This window comes from Notolepis coatsorum (assembly GCF_963971535.1).
Source record: "Notolepis coatsorum genome assembly, chromosome: 1".
Taxonomy (NCBI): domain Eukaryota; kingdom Metazoa; phylum Chordata; class Actinopteri; order Aulopiformes; family Paralepididae; genus Notolepis; species Notolepis coatsorum.
The window spans coordinates 311,470,225-311,490,704 of record NC_140165.1 but is presented as its reverse complement, the minus strand read 5'-3'; the positions used below and the strand labels follow the sequence as shown (position 1 = coordinate 311,490,704).

General features: G+C 44.2%; 1 protein-coding gene across 1 annotated transcript in view; it reads left to right on the top strand.

Annotated features, from left to right (window-relative positions):
• col26a1 (collagen, type XXVI, alpha 1) overlaps positions 1–20,480 on the top strand; it is a 60,510-nt gene that overhangs the window by 35,036 nt on the left and 4,994 nt on the right. The window contains exons 8-10 of the mRNA XM_084322197.1: positions 8,995–9,078; positions 10,277–10,329; positions 10,499–10,561. Of these exons, the coding sequence (XP_084178323.1) occupies positions 8,995–9,078; positions 10,277–10,329; positions 10,499–10,561 (200 nt within the window). The remainder of the gene's footprint in view (positions 1–8,994; positions 9,079–10,276; positions 10,330–10,498; positions 10,562–20,480) is intronic.

Here is a 20,480-nt window from a genome sequence, read left to right as displayed (position 1 = left end):
CAGAGAGGAAACTGGTATCTATCTTCTCGTCTCTCTCTGGAGAAGACGGTATGCTGATTTCCCAAAATGTCGGCGTGTTCCTTTAAGGTCAACCTTTATTAATCCCTGTGGGGAACTTTGTTCTCTGCATTTAGCCCATATCCTAACTACTGTATTTAGGAGCAGTAGGCACATGCATGTCTTATATAAGAGTTATTAACTTCCAGTTTATATATAGTATGCATACCTGTCTGTAGACTACTGTAGGGGTGGAGATAATGGTTCTATGATATAAATAGTGTTGTGGAAATTACTCTCTGTCAGCGTTGCTTCCGGCTTGGCCGGCCGTCATACTAACACAATTGGCAGTGTTAGCGGGTGGGAAGCTGGCGTGGGTGGGTCTGGGTCGTTGTGAACAGCGACTCCTACAGTTCGGTCGGGGCGCCTGCACAGCGAGGGAAAGATCTAAGAGGGGTAGTGTGACCTTCCACACGTTACACTCTCCCAGTGAGAGTCCGCGCTGCCAGGTGAAAAGCGGCGGTGGGCTGGGTTCACATGTGTCGGAGGAAGCATGTGATAGTCTCCGCCCTCCCAGACCGACGGTAGGGGGTAGAGTGCGCAACGACCAGGAAGGGGGATTGGGAATTGGCATAACGACTAACATTGGGGAGGGGAGAAAAACGGAAAAAGGAGGGGGGAAAAAGATAATACAAAAAGAAATTACTCTAAGAAAAGAAACGATGAGCTGAGTAATTCTGATTGAGTCGAAATTTACATAGATTTATTCTCTGTGATCACAGTGAAAGTGCTCAGTTACTAATCAGAGACCAAGTGTACACAAGCCAAGCGTCTGGCCAGGAAATGAGACAGAACCTTGGTCAGACGTACAATTAAATACATCACTGAACATGACATGATGACGTACATTAAGATGAAACATATGTAGCAGGGTGGATTATCCCTGCTTTATGTGAGTGGTTGTACACGGCCACCTGGTAGCGAGAACGCAGCAGAGCTGAGTCCAGCTGGGTCCCCGACTGTAGGCCAGGAATGTTGAAGTGGAGGTCGAGCAGCAGGAGTGGATGGGGCCTAGGATTCACTGACCTAGGGATGGTACTCTGGTCCTTCTTGCCCTCCAGGGCGATCAGCAGTAGCTCCCCACACACCCCCACTTCCCCCAATACTTCCTGAGCCCTCCCACACCCGATGGCAGTAAGGTGGATGATATATTCGCTCCCCAAAGCAGTACTCTTCCTTAATGATGAGTGGAGACCTTTTACAATAAACTATAGGCAGAGGTGGGGAAAGGGTTAAACAATAATGAGCATTACCCGGAGAGAAAAGGGTTAGACAGAATGCACATTAAAGACACACACACAGTGCTCCCATTTACGTCTCCTTTACTGAAGGCTTAGCATGTTACACATTATCGCATATCTATCAAGGCTACTTCCACACTGGGCACCTAGTGCTCTCACTCTATATTACAGACACAGTAAGAACCTCTTCTGTTTAAGGGTTATCTACTGCTCCGCTTCGCGGTAGGTGGAGAACAAGGTAAGGAGTAAAGGAGTTCAATGGGAATTTGATAAAGAACCACACATTATTATTACACTCAAAATAAATTAACAGTGGGCCCACATTAGCAAATAAAATTCCTATCTACAGCCGGCTTTTCCCCAAAACAATAAATGGTCGGGGCGCCCCTAGACACTGCTGCCAGCGTTAGTTCAAAGCACCGTTTATCTTCGCCCTTAGAGCGCCTGCGCCACACAGTGGAAATGTCCGATAAAGTTTCAGCACTCGGAGCGCCGCTGTACTTATCCAAGATGGCGGGCCTGCTCTCACCACCACTCGTCCGGGTGTTAAGATGGCCGTCGGGAGATCCCGCGATAACAGGCAGCGGGGCGGGGTAGACGCTGGGCAGGTGACTGCTGGGGTAACGGCTTGGAGGGGCTGGAGGAGCGTGCAGTGTAGTGACGTCCGCTGCTGGGCTGAAGAGGTGGGCAGACACGTGGACTTAACTGTGGTGCTAGCCTAAACAAAGCTAAGCTGTGGGTCGTGGTGAACCCCCTGTCATAACGCATATACACAGCTAACGCAAGGTGGACAATATCTACCACCTGGTCTTCGGCAGTCGCTCACCTGCTGGTTCATTCACAATGTCTCTTCCGCATTAACCAAACGCTAAGCTACCGCATATACTTCTAGGATAACCCGCTTTGTAACTGAGTTTATCTCTCGCATGCTAAATCTCCGGAGCTCCCGTTCCGTGCGTCCTCCTCCCTCTGTCGAAAACGCTGAAGAGAAAGCCCCTCCCTCGGCACCGCGCTCTGAACCCATTCTTCTTCACCTGTGTCTCCCTGGCTGCCCAACGTGACCACCAGCGCCCCTGGCGGCACCTGTATCCTGTCCCACTATGAAGCGTCAATGTTAGGATAGGGAGAATCAAAGAGAGCAGCAAGTTAAGTGCCAATGTCGGGGTAGGGATGATCAAGAGCGGTCAGCCGGTTACACAACGTCCTCGTGAACACAGGGAATGCAAAAGATTAGCGTTAGACACCTTGAATAATAGTCATACATTTCCGGGAAGAGAGAATAAAAACAGAAGATAAGTCCCTGAGTCAATATTAAAGAAGAAAAGAACAAGATGTGATTAACTTGGAAATGTCTATCTGTCCTGGCCCTTGAGGTAGTTTTAAGAACATCAGCCAGACACGCCTGTCGCCTAGTGTCTTTGAGCTCTGCTAGTTGACCTATATTAAACTAGTCAAGGCTATCGAATATGTATGATATAATATGTATTTCAACCAGTGTTGTGCTAGTTACTGAAAAATAGTAACTCAGTTACTTTACTAGTTACTTCATTTCAAAGTAACTTCGTTACTTTACTAGTTACTTACACCCAAAAGTAATGAGTTACTGTGAAAAGTAACTATTTAGTTATTAAAAAAAAAAAAAAAAAAAAATTGCTCCCGAGTCCCATGCCCCAGATACTCAAAATCGGTTGATCAACTTGACAGTTTCCATTCACATCACTGAACTCTGCTAAGCAATGTGGTCTAGATACAAACACAAATCTGACACAAACAAATGTTGTCCCGAGTCGATATAATAAGAAGTGCGCCGGTTGAAGGAACAGCCTTGATGTCGCTGGAGCGTTTCATTATAACCATCTTGCAACGTTGTTTAAGATATCAATCAAAGCATTGCAACGTTAGAATAGTTAGGATATCAATTGTGCATGAAAGGACTATATTTATATTGTTTGATTAGTATTATGAGATTCCCTGGCAGATTTCGTACAGTCAAAATCCGTTGATCAACTTGAGTTTCAGTGAACACATTGCACTCACCAAAGTCTGCGGTGGTCGAGATGTAACGTTAGTCCAGCTGACTCCAGCAGCCCCTCAAACATGTTCTTTATCTCGTTTCCATGTTGTATATTAATTATCTCTCCAAGTAGTTGCTAAATGGTTTGTTAGTTCGTTACTGCGTTCTTTTTATGTAGATTCATAGCGAGCGTCCTCCTGACTCTGTTTGATTTCGCCTGCGTTTGTTTTGTTTACTATAGAGAGCGTCTATTTCTTTCCGTAGCCGCATTTCTGGTTTCCGCATTTCTGATTGGCCAGTGGCCACTGACTGACGCTCTCTGGTCAGAGAACGTCAGAGAACGTCAGTCAGTGGCCAATCAGAAATGCGGAAACCAGAAATGCGGCTACGGAAAGAAATAGACGCTCTCTATAGTAAACAAAACAAACGCAGGCGAAATCAAACGGAGTCAGGAGGACGCTCGCTATGAATCTACATAAAAAGAACGCAGTAACGAACTAACAAACCATTTAGTAACGGTAACAGCGTTACTGAATTTAAAAAGTAATGCGTTAGAGTACTAGTTATGGCAAAAAGTAACTTCGTTACTGTAACGCGTCCCAACACTGATTTCAACACAGATCTATAATGACATGATAATATTTCCATTACAATAGTCATTCTAATACATTCTCTCTGTCTTCTAGTGAATGAAATACTATTGAAATCACTCATTATTGACGTGTGGTCCACTAGAACCTGCTGAAGGACCCTGATCGGTAACCTAACCACTGCAGTGCAGCCATTAGCAGGTGCTTTGTGCTTGCTAGGGCTGTACCGAATGTCATTTTTTAACATTCGAAGCTTCTATTGAAGTATTCGAACGAAGCTTCGAATGTCTGTAAAAAAAGATTTATTTCATAAAATACTTTTTTTTTTGTTTATTTATAAACTAAATCCTCAATTTGAATAAAGTGATTAATCTGATTAAATGAGTTTTTTTTTTATTAAATCAACTTTCTTTAATGAATATAACTCATCAGTTTCGTCAAATATAAATAATCCAATAAGGGCACGGTTGGTACGAAAGTGATGGTGACGTCTTATAGTATAATACTATAATATTAGTGTATCCTAAACTTTATCTGCAACTGTGAAGAAACACCCCATTGGTTTAAACAGATTGAATAGACATATACAAAAAAGATGTATACATTTTTATTTTATTTTTTCAAAATATTTTTATTCGAATGTTGATTTAGGATTCGAATGTCAACATTATGATCGAAGCTTCGAAACTTAGAAACATTCGGTACAGCCCTAGTGCTAGCCGTGTTTGCCTTCAGCTTTGACCAAAAGGAATGATATTGGTAGTACAGCGTGTCTCAGGTCTCTCCTTACTGTATCGTCTGAGGAAAAAGCTGCTGGCTCGGATTTGCTTAATTGTTTCCTTGTGTTCTGCCACTGCTCTGCTGGGCTGCCATTTACTGTAACCACCGCCAGATATGGGCTTAAAGGGGTTTGAATCTCGGTATGTAAGTCCCAGGATTAGTTCATGTGTAAAAGCAAGCAAACAAACAAACAAACAAATGACCACAGATAGATTAGTAATGATTTATGATTTTATTATGATTTATGATTTTATTAGGATCCCCATTAGCTGATGCAACTCTTCCTGGGGTCCACACATAACATATACATGACAACAGATAATACATTTACAGACAAGCAACCAGAGACCCAAAGGTTCTAGAATGTTCGGGTATGATATCATATGGTGACATCACGAAAGGTTCCATAACTTTCTATCATGACGTCATCCTGTGGTTCTAGAAGGTTTTATGTTCTAGAAAGCGTACTATGACATCACCCCCAAACGTTCCGGACTGTTTTACGTTCTAGAAGGTTCTATGTTCTACAATGCTCTATTATGACAAATACGACGGTTCAATGACTTTATCTAAATCCAATGAATATTAAACATTCATATAATACAATAACCGGAATATATATAGCTTTGGCTCTTACAAGTGGTATTAAAAGTCAGAAAGTGACAATATACTTTCTATCAAACATATTACTACTATACATACCACATTCCTAATCATATGGAATCATATAGTACAATATACATTACATAACATTATATATTAATATGCACTCAATTTACAAAGTAAACTCCTATTACCACCTATTTGTATAGGCTACCAATATTCCTGTCACTAAAAATAAGATAAAAATGAAACAAAAAGTAACTATGGGATGTGTGTGTGTGTGTGTGTGTGTGTGTGTGTGTGTGTGTGTGTGTGTGTGTGTGTGTGTGCGTGCGTGCGTGCGTGCGTGTGTGTGTATGTGTGTGTGTGTATGTGTATGTGTCTGTGTGTGTGTATGTATATGTTTAAATGTACAGAATGTGTTTACAGGCGCGTAGGGCTGTTAGATGTTGTTTAAGTTGTCTTTTAAAGCTGGCTTTAGTTTGTGCTTTAGCAATCTGTAATGTATTTGCATTGATTACACTGATATGTAACAATAGCCATTTTAATTGTTTTCACACGTCTTTTGTAATTGACTTTTTGTAACAGACAGATGACCAGGCTGAACAGATTACATCTTGCTCTCACCTGAATATCCCCAAACCCACCACAAGGTGTCAGTAAAGCTCTACACCTTCGATCATTACCTCATGTCTATACTGCTGGCTCTGATTAGGGCTACTGGCTGGGGGTCTGCCTCTAGGTCTGTGCGTCTGTGGATCTGTGAAACTATGTAAATGTCGGTCTGTGGGACTGCGTTGGCTGTGGGGGCCAACTGGCTGTAAATCAGGCCTAATTTGTAAGCTGTCAGCACAACAGTCTGCGTTCGGGGAAACAGGGCCGCGGCTCGGAGCCAAGACTGGCCCCGCTATAACGAGGGGAGGAGAGATTCTGCCACTCACGTGGACTTTCCGGAGGGAGCGAGGTGGGGGAGACTGCTGGAGCAACAGAAAATTGGTTCCAGAGGGATCGTGGGCTTCCACCACCAGACTGTCTCACGAGCTGGACTTGAGTCATTATTGTAACAGTGCACTCTCTCTCGACACGATATAGCGGGTTAACCGTGACAGAAGCCACAGACACACGGACATGTAACTATAGCACAACCCCCAATCGTATCATTGACATGCAGCAAATGGCAAAAAAAAAGTGTAAATGGTGCCTTTTATAATATAACGCTTTACAATTTTGTTCCTTTGCATTCACCCATTTGCGGCGGAGGCGACCATGAAGGTGCCAACCAACCTGCTCATCTGGAGTGTGTGTCTCAAGTGTCTTGCTCAAGGACACTTCGACGACACGTCGCCCCGGGGCCGGGAGGAGTGGGTATCGAACCGAGAACCTTCCAATTACCAGACGACCGCTCTACCTCCCGAGTCATTGTCACCCCCACACAGCATAAAACAAACATCTAGAGACAGCTGTGTACATACTCCATCCAGACTGCTGGTCCAGTTAGTCCTACCCCCTCACACCCTCTCTAATAACCTCACCGTTGACCCCATTGATACCTGAACCCCGGCTTGAGTCTTAAGGTTGAGTTCTCGACTCCCCTAAAGATCCACCCGACATCAGGATGCAATTACCCCCCCCCCCCCCCCCCCACATCTTAACCATTAAGGTTGAAAATGAACGCGACCCCCTCTTAGGTCAACAGATTGAATCTCTGCGAGCCTACGGGCTTTTTTATTTTATTTTTTTACCCCGGGCAGACACTCAAGGTCACTCACGCACCTAATAAATAGTTTCCTATAGAGATTTAACCAACTTAATAATGGTCCCCTTCACTTCTTAATAATAATAATAATAATAGTAATAGTAATAAGCTCTGGGAAAAATCTAATGTCTCATATTTGTTGAAACATGATCGAAGGAAGCAGGAGGAGAATGTTTCTTTAACCAGTAAATCCATTTCTTGCCATAATGCGTTTCTGCACTCGTCAGGTTTTAATAAGCTCTGGGAAATAGACCCCGGCTCTTGTCACACCTGCTTTCTGCTCTCCAGTCAGAGAGAGGGTGTGTGTGTGTGTGTGTGTGTGTGTGTGTGTGTGTGTGTGTGTGTGTGAGAGGGGTGGGGGGGGGGGGGGGGGGTCGATTATCAGTGTCAAACCCATATTTCTGGCAGTGCGTGTGGATTTCCATGTTCACACTGCTGATGACTCTGGACGCCCCGTAGGAGTGGATCACGCTTCCAGTTTCTGATGAGTCTGGATTCACAAACGTCAAGATGACTTTATCAATCCTGCTCACTTACTACTTACAAGGGATCTACACTCTTGTCTGTTTAGGGCAAGCTTTTGGATGGTACCCCAGGGCTTTCAGTTCTCTCTCTCTCTCTCTCCCTCTCTCTCTATCTCTCTCTCTCTCTCTCTCTCTCTCTCTCTCTCTCTCTCTCTCTCTCTCTCTCTCCGCTGTTAGACGCCAGGTCTCGTCGGGTCTTCCTCTCTTACGCCTCGCTTCTGGCCCCGGCGCGGCGCGGTTCTTGTGATGTCATCATCCTGGTCTCTTTTGCGTGACGTGTCCAATCCATCTCCAGCGCCTTCTCATTCATCCGACCTATAGGCATGGACAATACTTCTGAAAACAGGGGGAAACCATCTATATATATACACTTTTTCTCCTCCTATTTTCTGTATTTTCCTCCCATCCCAATTTTTGTCGTTATGCCAATTCCCCCCTCCCCTTCCTGGTCGTTGCGCGCATGTGCCACCCAACGGTCGGTCTAGGGAGCCCTGAAGTCTATTGCATGCTTCCTCCGATACATAGGAGACAGCCAGCAGCCTCTTTTCACCTGGCAGCGAGGACTCTCATTGGTGAAGTGTAACGCGTGGGAGGATCACACTACCTTCACCATTTCCCTCCCTCGCTGTGTGCAGGCGCCCTGACCGACCTGTAGGAGTCGCTGTTTACAACGACCAGATTACCACCCCACCGGCTTCCCTCCCGCTGACACCGCCAATTGTGTCAGTATGACGGCCGGCCAAGCCGGAGGCAACGCTGACAGCCGGATTCCATACCAGTGTCTCTGCAGTGGTAGACAGACGCTTAGTCCGCTGTGCTACCCGCCCGCCCTAACCATCTATATATTTGTTATTTCAGATTGCCCACACTCCTACGCAGAGAGTTGGATGAGGTTTATCTGAGGCTCAAAGAGCCTTTTCCCTGAACATATGGAATAAATAATAATAATTATTATTCCCCACAGGGACTCCCTGTGTGTGACGTACAGGAACAGAGGCGTAGGGGTGTGCAAATTGCCATTTCAGTCAGTCAGTCAATCAATCAATCAATCAATCATTCAATCAACCCATCCATCCATCCATCCATCAATCAATAAATCAATCGATCGATCAACAAATCAATCAATCAATCAATCAATCAATCATACACCTGACCCATGTATAATAACAATGGGATGATTATCTTTTTGAAAGACGGCCGACAGCTGAAATCAGTCAGTTTGCAGGTGTTTAGTATAACAGTGAACAGAGGAGACACAGTACATGTGTGAGTGATGAGCAGTGTGTCAGGATGCAGTGATGCAGTGATATTTATATATCTTTCCTTATCTTCTCATCGTCATTAATGTTACTTTTGTCAACAGTTGTACTGAGCAATAACAAGACATGATGTCATTGTTTGTTTGTTTGTTTGTTTGTGTATTAACCAGGGGAAACCTATTTCCTGCCAGCTCGCCCTGCTCTAGAGATTGTCCCCGGACCACCTGGACCATCAGGTCCTACTGGCCCCTCAGGTAAAACACTGAGGTTAACTAACCCTGGACTCAGCACCAGGTAAAACCTAAACACTATTCAGTCAGTGCCATGGCAATACAGGGTTTTGGAACCTATGGAACCCATTCTAGTGACTGGCTGGTCCTTAAGGTCCCCAGAGTTTGATGCCCCTCATGGAATTAACTCCAAGAAAGCTTGAGATTCTCCCCTCTGTTGCAGAATTTAAAACCTTGATCGCCAACCTTTGTCAATCAAGTCATACGTGTTTTAATCGATTTGTTATCCTTACTCTTGCCTCGTGTTATTGTTATGATTTTATATGCTGTGTGATTTTATATGCCTTTTTGGTTCTTTCTGTATGTACACTCGACGTGACTGTAAATGAGGGAAACCTCAGTTGCCTTTTGAGTTTAAATAAAAGGTTTGAAATTAAATGAACATTTTCATATTGGACTGCATGATAACGGGAAGTGTGATATGGAGTTGAAACTGTAATTTTCTGTTGATATTATCAACTATTTCTTAAATAATTTTGTGAGAAATTAATATATATATATTTGATTGATTTACGCAACATAATTAGGTATAACAATTCACAAAAAACTGGGGCGGCTGGGTGGCGCAGCGGACATTGCGCTCGTCACCAACGCAAGAGACACCGGGTTCGAATCCGGCTGTTGGCGTTGTCTCCGGCTTGGGCCGGCCGTCATACTAACTCAATTGGCAGAGTTAGCGGGTGGGAAGTCGATGGGTGGTAATCTGGACGTTGTAAACAGCGACTCCTACAGGTCGGTTGGGGGACGCCTGCACAGCAGAGAGAGGAGAATGGCGGGGGCAGTGTGAGCCTCCTACACGTTACTCCTCGCCAAATGAGAGTCCGCGCTGGCAGGTGAAAAGATGCGACTGGCTGCCTGCACATGTATCGGAGGGGACATGTGACAGGCCTCTATCCTCCCTACAACCGGCCAGTGGGGGGCACATGCGAGCAACGTTCAAGACAGGGGAGGGGAGAATTGGCACGGCTAAATTGGGATGGGAGAAAAATAGAAAAAGAGGAGAAAAAGTGGACCAAAAAAATATATATATTCACAAAAAACAAACAAAAAAAACAGTACAATCACACTATTAGACAATAACTAATAAACACGGATATATTACCCAGCCCTATTATACTATATCATTTCTCTCCCTTCGTGGGTCATTTTTGTGACATCACAGGTCCCCCAGGACCAATGGGACCAGCAGGAATACCGGGTCTCCCCGGGCGAAATGTGAGTATCCGTCATTTTGATTGGACGTGACCCTCTCTGCCTCTCCAGCCGCAGTGGTTTCATTGATAGATGATCCTGGAGTATATAAAATTCAAGGAAATATGGTTGAAAAGGTGAACGTCGTCGTGGCTCAGTGCCAATACATCTCTCTGTGTTTTATGTACCTCAGGGAGAGGGAGGCCTTCGCGGCGACGCCGGGGCTTCTGGGCAGAGAGGAAACGCAGGAGAAAGGGTGAGGCAGCGCTGAAAGAACAACATGAATGAATGACCTTTATTTATATAGCACCCTTCACAGCACGAATGCACAGGGTGCTTTACACTACAGCTTAATATAAAAACACAATAAAACAAAATCAGAAATAAATGACAACAACAACAAACAGCAGTTAAAAACAGTGAAACCAGATAGAAAAAGTAGAATAAAAGAATTTGGATAAAATCATGAGTCACTAATTAAAACAAAACTATAGAACAGTGAGGACAAGAAAAAGCGCCTATGTATGACCAAAGGCCTGTCTGAACAAATGTGTTTTTAGTTGTTTTTTAAAAGAGTTTTCAGAGGGGGCAGTTCGCAGGTCCAGGGGGAGAGCGTTCCAGAGCCTTGGTGCTGTCACCTCGAAGGCTCGATCACCCCTTGTTTTCAGCCTGGACCTGGGGACCACCAGGAGGTGCTGATCGGCAGATCTGAGTGAGCGGGTGTTGGTGTAGGGATGGATGAGTTCAGTGATGTAGATAGGGGCCTGACCGTGAAGTGCTCTGAAAGTGAAAGTGAGGACTTTGAAGTGAATTCTATAGTGTACCGGGAGCCAGTGCAGGGATACCAGAATGGGAGTGATGTGACATGATTTTTTTGACCTTGTGAGTAGCCTGGCTGCAGCATTTTGGACCATTTGTGGGCAGAGCTTAATTTGAATCCTTAAAGGGGGATACCACCCATTTTAAAGGCCCCACGAAATCAAAATAGATGTTTGTCATTTCCTGGAAAACCCCCCTAATTTAGCATCCAATGAAATGTTTTCTAGAATGACATTTAAAGCGCATTGTAACTGAGCTAGCACTCTGCCTCTTTAACTAAATTGAACAAGTGTTCAATGTTAGCCTGCTAGCTAACGTTACTAATGTTGCTAACTTATGTTCCTAACATTACCTTGCTAGCTAATAGGTTGACCGTAATGCACATTCAGCACTATTGGCTACTATAAATGCCAATCGATATCCACGACAAGTCCCTCCCTAGCTTCCTGTTTTTATAGGAAACACATAGGCCTACATATAGTATGTGGAATCAAATAGCATTCTGCTAGCCGTTTCACAGGGCCTCTAAGAACTCACATCATGTTCTTCCTGTGCCCCAGGACAGTATTTGTGAACATGCAACACTCTCTGGGGGACCTTGATGTAAACAAGACGAAAGTCTTTCTCTGGTCTGCATCCCCTTAACAATTGTGTGTATTGAGCTGTACTGTACTGTACCCATTCTGCAATCTGTTAATAAAAATGTTCAATCAATCAATCAAAATTCCTATAGAAATCAGAGCGAGAACCCTCTAATCGGTGATGTCACTGGGATGTAAGATCAGGGGCTGCTCCATAGGGGATCATCCCTATGTTCCCCGGGTTCTATGTTCCCCGGGTTCTATGTTCCCCGCTTTGATTGATTAATAGATTGAACATTTTATACGTTTTTATAATTTTATTAATTATTAATGTCCGCCTTGTTTCGAACGGTTAAGCTTAGGCCCTCTTTCGAACTGGTTAAGGTTAGAGTTTGGAATCAGGGCTGGTGGTCTAAAATGTTCAATCAATCAATCAAAGCGGGGAACATAGAACCCGGGGAACATAGGACCCGGGGAACATAGGACCCGGGGAACATAGGACCCGGGGAACATAGGACCCGGGGAACATAGACATGCTCCCCTCCATAGACAATGAATGGGGCTCTGACTTTATGAGGCCGTGAATTGTTTGTGTGAACTCTTACACCCAAATGAGGTTTATATTCTAGCATTGCTAGAAGGCCTGAACCAGAATTAAAACCTAATTTGCGTGTATGGAGCAGCCCCAGATCTTACATCACAGTTTGGAATTTTGTTTTTTGTATTTTGTATAGTGTTTGGTCTTTATTCTTTTTACTTTTTTACTGTATGACGCACAATCTTAGGGGGCTCATACAGAACCATTTCACTGTAATGTACCTTATATGTGACAAATAAAACAAAACTTGAAACTTGAACTAGGAGGGTTCAGAGAGGGTTCTCTCGCTCGCTCTCTCTCTCTCTCTCTCTCTCTCTCTCTCTCTCTCTCTCTCTCTCTCTGAGTTCTAGCTTTAGGCGAGAGTGGTGCGTGTTCACAAATACTGACTGACCGGTCCTGGGGCACAGGAAGAGCATAAATTATGTGAATTCTTAAAATGGGTGGAATTCCCCTTAAAGGATTCAAATGAAGCTGTTGTTTCCGTTTTAAGAACCAGTCATTTTCAGATGACTAGGGTGTTTATATATGGGGGTCTGAAGACTGAACATTTGGATGTTTGATGCAGTCACAGATGAATGCAGTAACACATTACAGGCTGTGTATTTATTGGTGGTTATATAACCAACACACTCTAAATAATTTAGGTTGACTATACAACTGCGAGTACATTCCCTGTTCAGAAACCTTCAGAACAGACTTGTATGGCTTTTCATCCTCATTTGATCAATAGATTTAATTTGGTTCTAATTAACTGTTTTGATTGATTGATTGAAAATTGTATTAACAGATTGCAGAATGGATATGTTGTATGGATCTGAGCTGTACAATACAGTACAGCTCAATACACACAATTGTTAAGGGGATGCAGACCAGAGAAAGACTTCCGTCTTGTTTACATCAGGGTCCCCCATTTTCAATTCATCATAACATATATGACATACATGACATACAGATAGACAGTACTGCTACATCTATACATTTATGACATACCAGATTTACAAATACAGTATTGTTTGTGATACAAAAAGAGTTTAAGAAAAAGAGAGTAGCCTATATACATTTGATGAAGAAACTGTACATTGGAGGAGGTGGGGTGGGGGGTTGGGTAGGTGGGGTGGGGGGGACTGTACATTTGAGGTGGGTGGGGTGGGGGTAGGCGGGGTGGGGGTAACTGTACATTGGATTATCGACAAAACCTTACTTGGTTCCAAGAAGAGGGTCTCGTGTATTACTGGGTTAGGACATTTACTGTACATTGGAGGGGGTTGGGTTAGGACATTTACAGGGGCCAGTTTCGAATTGCAGTCTCCCGTAGGTGCTCCTTGAGAGTGGTTTTAAAAGTGGGTAGTGAATCACATTCCTTTACAGCTTTGGGCAGGGCATTCCACATTGATGTGGCATAATTGCTAAACGTGTTTAGTCCCTTGTTTGAGCCGAATCTGGGTTTAACATTTACTCTCACAATTTTGAAGTCTTTGGGTACGTGTCCCTGTTTTATGGAGAGGTTTATTATGTGTGTGATGACTGGGGTGATGGCGGCTGCTGAGTCTCTGAGGAATTTGGAGGGGATATTGTCATGGCCAGTGGCCTTGTTAGGTTGGAGGGCGCTCAGTTTTTTGAGTACCTCAGCTGTTGTTACCATTTCTAGTTTGAAATCGTCTTTGCGGACCTAGGTTATTGTAGTAGGCTATGATGTGTTCTACCCCAAAATGCCCTGAGTGGGAGGGTAGTTTATTTACCAGTGTTGTGGCTATGTTTGTGAAGAAAATGTTTTTTTTTTTTTTTTTTTATCAAATTTTTATTATTATTCACACGAAACAAGACAACACATTAACCACAATCACAATACATAGAACTTCACAAGAAAATAACAAAAACAATAATAATAATACAGACTAACAATTATACAGACAAGAGAAAAGAAAACAGAGTTCAACCTTCTAAATTTTAATTCCAAGGGGTACTATCTAATAAATGGTCTTTCCCAGTGTTCAGCCCCGATTCCCGGCCGTGTGACCCTATATTAATAAAACGTACCTCTCCAATCCACCACAAGGACCATTTTTTGAGAACACGACCCGAAAACAGAGCAATGAACCTTCATGAAAAAACAAAAACCTGTAGAGGTGTTCCATAGACTCACAGAGACCGTGTAAAAGTGGCCAAACAGTGAAGAAATTGTTAAATAGCTGCCCCCCCCATAATATCCCCAGCTAAACTCAAGATGACAAGACAAAAGACAAGACAGACAAAAACATTTCCTCCTCCCCCTCCCAAGAGACCGCCGGACTCACCCGAACACGCACCCCAACCCCGCTCAGTCTTTACCTTCTCAGCTGCTGCGAACCACAGGTCAATTCCAGCCTGCCCCACCCCAATCACCCGGGCTGTGGATATCTCAAGATAAATCACATCCAATAGAGTTAGGGACCAGTTAATCATTGTAAGCTTCTCAGGCTCCTTCCATCTCATTGCTATTAGCTTCTTCGCTGCTGTGACGCCCGCTAGGACAACCCTTTTCAGTTGTACGGACGCGGGTAGTGTCGTTATATCGTTCAGGAGTAGCGTAACAGCTGTGAATGGGATAGTTAAGCCACACAGATCTGAAAGTTTGTCCGTTATTGACCTCCAGAAGCGGGCCACTGGTGGGCAATCCCAATACATATGCATATAAGTGCCAGTGGCCTTTTGAGAGCACAAAGTGCACCGAGAGTCGGTTATCAGTCCCATAGCATATAGCTTCCTAGGTGTAAGATAGGTCCTATGAATATAATTAAAATTAATTTGCTGGTGATTGGGGTTGCGGGAAGATAATGCCACATTTGCCCAAACATCATCCCAGTCAAACTCGGGGTCCAACTCCGGGATATCCACACGCCAGATTGTATCCAATGATACATTTTTATACGTGGATTGAATTAAGAGCGTATAAAAGTCGGAGACAAACCCTCTGGATGTCGTCCTGTCCACTATGAGCCTGAGGAAGGGGTGTGGGTGCAAGGCTTGAGCCCACGGTAGGCCATGCACCCTCAGTGCTGACCTTAGTTGAAGGTAAAGAAAGAAGGACTCGCCGGGAAGATCATAAAATTCTCTTAAGTCCTGAAACGCACGGAGGCCGTTCTTATCATAAATATCCTCCAGAGTATGCACTCCCCTCCTTTGCCATTGAGGAATATTAACCGGCTTGTGTCCAACAAGTAATTGCTGGTTATTAAAAATTGGAGAGTCCAGGTGCCAAGGGCATTTAACCCCACACGACCTCTGTACATTACGCCACGTTTGGATCACGTGAGTTATGATCGGTCCATACCTCAGCCGGCATTTCGAAATAGAGACAGTGGAGTACACTACATCCTGCAATCTTAGCGGAGATACCGCCGCCGCTTCTAAGGAGCGCCACGATACAGCCTCTACAGGGTCTAGCCAGCACATCAGAGGTCTCAGTGAAAAGGACCAGAAATAAAGTTTAAAATCAGGGATTGCGAGGCCCCCATCTTGTTTTCTACGTTGAGTAGTAGCTCTTTTGATTCTCGGGCGTTTGTTATTCCAGACAAACTTAGATACCATCGATTGTACCTTGCGCCAGTGGTCTATTGGAGGGGGCAGGGGGAGCATTGAGCTAATAAAATTTATCCTAGGCAGGATGTTCTTTTTTGATTATGGAAGCCCGGGCTTGTAAGGAGTTAGGAAGGGACGACCACCTGTCTAGATCCTGGCGTATTTTATCATAAGTACCCGTGAAGTTGTACTTAGTAGTTTGGTTCAGCGTGGGGAATATCTCTATGCCCAAGTATTTAAAATGTTCTACTATGGGGATATCAGCTGGTAGTCGTACCGCCTTGGCCAGTTCATTAAGAGGTAGGCAGGCTGATTTGTTCCAGTTAATCTTAAAACCTGACAATTTACCAAAGTCGTCGATTATCCTCAATAATTTTGTGGCCGACCGGGAGGGGTCGTCCATGAAAATCAGCAGGTCATCCGCATAGAGAGCAATTTTGTGTGGAGTATTGTTGACCATTATGGGGACGATGTCCTCCGATTGCCTAATAAATTGGGCCAAAGGTTCGAGGGAAAGCGCGAACAGTCCCGGGCTCAGAGGGCAACCCTGTCTAGAAGATCTGGAGACTGGAAAGAGTGTGGAACAGTTTTTGCCTGTCAGTATCATCGCAGACGGCGAGGCATACAGGACTTTAATCATATGAATAAAACTCTTTCCAAGACCCATGACCTCAAGTACCTTCCACAGGTATGACCACTCAAGTCTGTCAAACGCCTTCATGGCATCCAAAGACAGAACTGTGGATGGAGTTGTATTGTCTTTACTGTTATCGATTACATGCAACAGCCTCCTAAGATTATCTGCAGCCAGACGCCCCAGGATAAAACCAGTTTGATCGCAGTGTACCAATACAGACATAAATCTCTGCAGGCGACGGGCCAGCACCTTGGCAAACACCTTTAAATCGGCCCCGAGAAGACTCAAGGGTCTATAGCTACCACAATCATTGGGATCTTTGTCCTTCTTGAGAAGTAAAGAAATCAACGCCATATTGACATCTCTTGAGAACTCCCCTTGTTCGATAGCGTAATTGATCATATCGAGCATCAATGGACCCAGTTGGTCCCAGAAAGCTAAATACACTTCGGGTGGAATACCATCCCAGCCTGGTGCCTTACCCCTCTGCATTTCAACAATCGTCTCCCTCAATTCTATGAGAGTAATCGGTCTCCCCAGTTCCTTGGCCTCTTCCTCAGAAATGTGGGGTATCTCAAGCCCGCCAATGAACGATTCAAATTTAGAGTCATCCAGATTACCCTCTGAGCTATATAACTGTGAGTAAAACTCTTTAAAAGTGTCATTGATCTTTTTCGAATCAGTAGTGACTGCACCCTGGCTCGTCCTAATCGAGGGGATATCCGAGAAATGATAATTTGAGCGTATTTTCATTGCCAATAGATGGCTAGGTCTGGAGCCGTGAAAATAGTAATTTTGTCTTGTCCTATGTATCAAGAACTCAGACTGTTGTTTAAGTATGGAGTTTATTTCTTTTTTGACTATCTTACGTTGTGTGTTTAGTCGTTCATTATAGTCAGTTTGCAAGGATGCGTATAGGTCCGCATATAATGATTCTAGTCCTTCTAGCTTTTTTGACCGGGATTTTCGCAAATGACCCCTGATGAATCCTTTCAATGCGTTCCACAGGACCCTAGGGTCTTCTACTGTGCCAACGTTGATCTGCAAAAATTCAGCTAGTTTACTCCTGAACTCAGAACAGAAGTCATCGTTCTTTAGCAAGGTCGAATTAAAACGCCATCTGGGAGCTCTTGCGGAGAGCCTGCCAAAGGTTGCCGTAAGGAAAATCCCCTTGTGGTCTGAGAGAGCCAAGGGAACCAATGAGACATCGAAACTATCAAACATATTAGGGGACGCGAATGCATAGTCAATTCGAGAGAAGCTTTTGTGTCTGGCTGACAGGTGAGAGTAATCTTTGAGGGTGGGGTTGCATAAGCGCCAAAGGTCTGTGAGCCCTGTGTCTTTGGCCCACATCCTAAGGGCCTTAGAGGCCCGTTTTTGGTCGCTCGTTTCAGAGGGCCCGGACCTATCCATCTCCGCATCCCAGCACGCATTAAAATCGCCACCCACAATGAGAGCGTATCCATTAAGTTCCAACATATTCTTCGTGATTGTATTATAGAACGCTTAATCAAATGTGTTAGGAGCATACAATGCTATTATAGCCATCTTCCTATGCAAGAATTAAACTTTTGCTATAGTAATCCTTCCCTCCGTGTCCGACCATACATCCAAGATTTTGATATCAAGGTTACGTCTTGTAACTATGACTACTCCTTTCGTCTTATCATCGGCTGAGGATGAGGAGATAACGTGATATTGCCGATTTGCCAGTCTTGACACGTCACCTACCAATAAATGCGTTTCACTAAGGAGAGCAAGGTCAATATTTCTCCTCTTCAATAGCCAAAGGACACTGGCACGCTTGTGTGGGGCGTTAAGCCCTCCTGCGTTCCAAATTAAAATATTCAATTTAGCCATGGTCGAGCTTGTATAAATGCGTAGAGAACATACCATTGCAGCCAGGCTGAGTACAGTGGTGCTGATCCCGGCGGGCCCGGACGGTCAATCCCAGGAGTTCAGAGGAGGAACGATTACACACATATAAGACAACAGTACATAAAACACATAAAAATACCACCCCAGTTACAACCCCCCCTCCTTCTACTCTAAACCCTATCCCACCCATCCTATTATAAGCCCCCCTATACCCACTCTCCAATCCCCACCCTATGCCCCATCCCCTGAGGATGGTCATCTTCTTATCACTTCCCACTAGAGACATGGATCAATAAGACGCTCCCCACTCCAACCCCCCTCTAGATAAACCCCTGAGTAAACCCCCACTAGTCCAATAAACACAAATAATAATAAAAATAAAATTCAATAAAGATATCGGTCGAAACCCACCTGAGCACTGGCCCCAACATGAGATAACCATAATGGTAAAAATAGCCATTATTAAATAATAACTCCACATCAACCTGCAGCCATCTATTTCCGAATCTGCGCTTCAACGTCGCATTGTTATGGCCCAAAAGGGTATAGGAAAATTCAAAACGAAATTAAATTAAAGCATCCCAGCCGATAGTCTAAGGCCGGATCGGGTCACAGGTTAATTGTGCAAAATTGTGTGAACAGTGTCAATTAAACCATGACAAAAAAAGGAAGGGAAAAAAAGGGTTATGGTCAAAGTGCACCCCTTTAGCTGTCCCTCTGATCAGGCACAACGGCTGAAATGACATAACCTATGTAAGAATAGAATTAAACACATTCATTAATTAATCCGGGGATGGTAATAGGCAACACCTGACACCACCTGTTATCATACATTGTTTCAATAAAGATATCGGTCGGAGCAGTTAGACCAAGGTAGGATCGAATCACAGTTAAATTGCTCATTCAAATGCCATTAAAACAGCGACAATAATTATTATATAATTACTCAGCATCAACCCTGTAACCATCTACCTTGGAGTCTGCATATTAATGTCGCAACGTTATAGCATAAGTGGCTCACGGAAAATTCAAAACTAAATTAAGGCGAATCAGCAGTTAGTCCAAGGTAGAATCGGATCACATTTAAATCGCGCATACAGATGACATAAAAACAGCGACAATAGGAAAGAAAAAAGAAAGGAAAAGAGGGTAATGGCTAGAGTGCAAGCCATATAACCATATAGCCATGAAGTGCAAGCCATACCCGACCCAACCTGTTATCATATATTGTATATGCATATTCAACAACCTGGATATAAAAATAAAAGCATACCAGAAGTTAGTTAGGGATTCGGTCACTCTTGAATTGTGCAAACCAATGTCCCTTTGAACAGCAACAGCAACCAAAATACGTAACCATTAACGGGTCTCGAATGTCTCAGCGCAGACTATAGACGAAGCCCGCTGGCTGGCTAGCCCGAGGCTAGCGCGTAAGCTAGTGATGAATCCGGATAGCACGTTAGCCTATTATGTACATTGTTCAGCTAGCTCGTTAGCTTCCAAAGAGGCGATACACAAGTACGGCCATGAGGTCAGCTTTAGCAAGTAACAGAAGTCATTGGGAAGCCCCGCTAGTTGGATGGGCAGAGGACAGTTAGCATGTCTGGGCATGACAGCAAGTGTTTGTGAATAGTCGACCTAATCAATGTATATAGGCCCACACCGCCAAGTCACTCACCCTCCATAGATATCAAGCAACAGACTCGGGTGTCTCCGCAAGATATTCCTTCGCTTTAGCCAACGACCAAAACAAACGCTGACCACCGACCTTCTCCAACACAGATAATTTCGCGGGAGCGAATAACGTGGGCCTCAGGCCTAGTTTCCATAGCTTAGTCAGGACCACCTTGTATTCGACTCTCTGTGCTTGAACCTCCGGTGTAAAGTCTTCGAAAATGGCCACTTTGTGATCGCCAAGCCTCAGATTACCCCTTCTGGTACGAGCCGACCGCATGATGAGTTCTCTCTGCTGGAGTCTGTTCAGCTTGACTATAATGGGCCTCGGCTCTTTGTTCACGCCGGGAGAAAACCTGCCCGCTCTGTAGGCCGATTCACAGATAGGAGGCATAGGGAGGACGTCCGTCCCTAGTATCTTCTGCAGCAG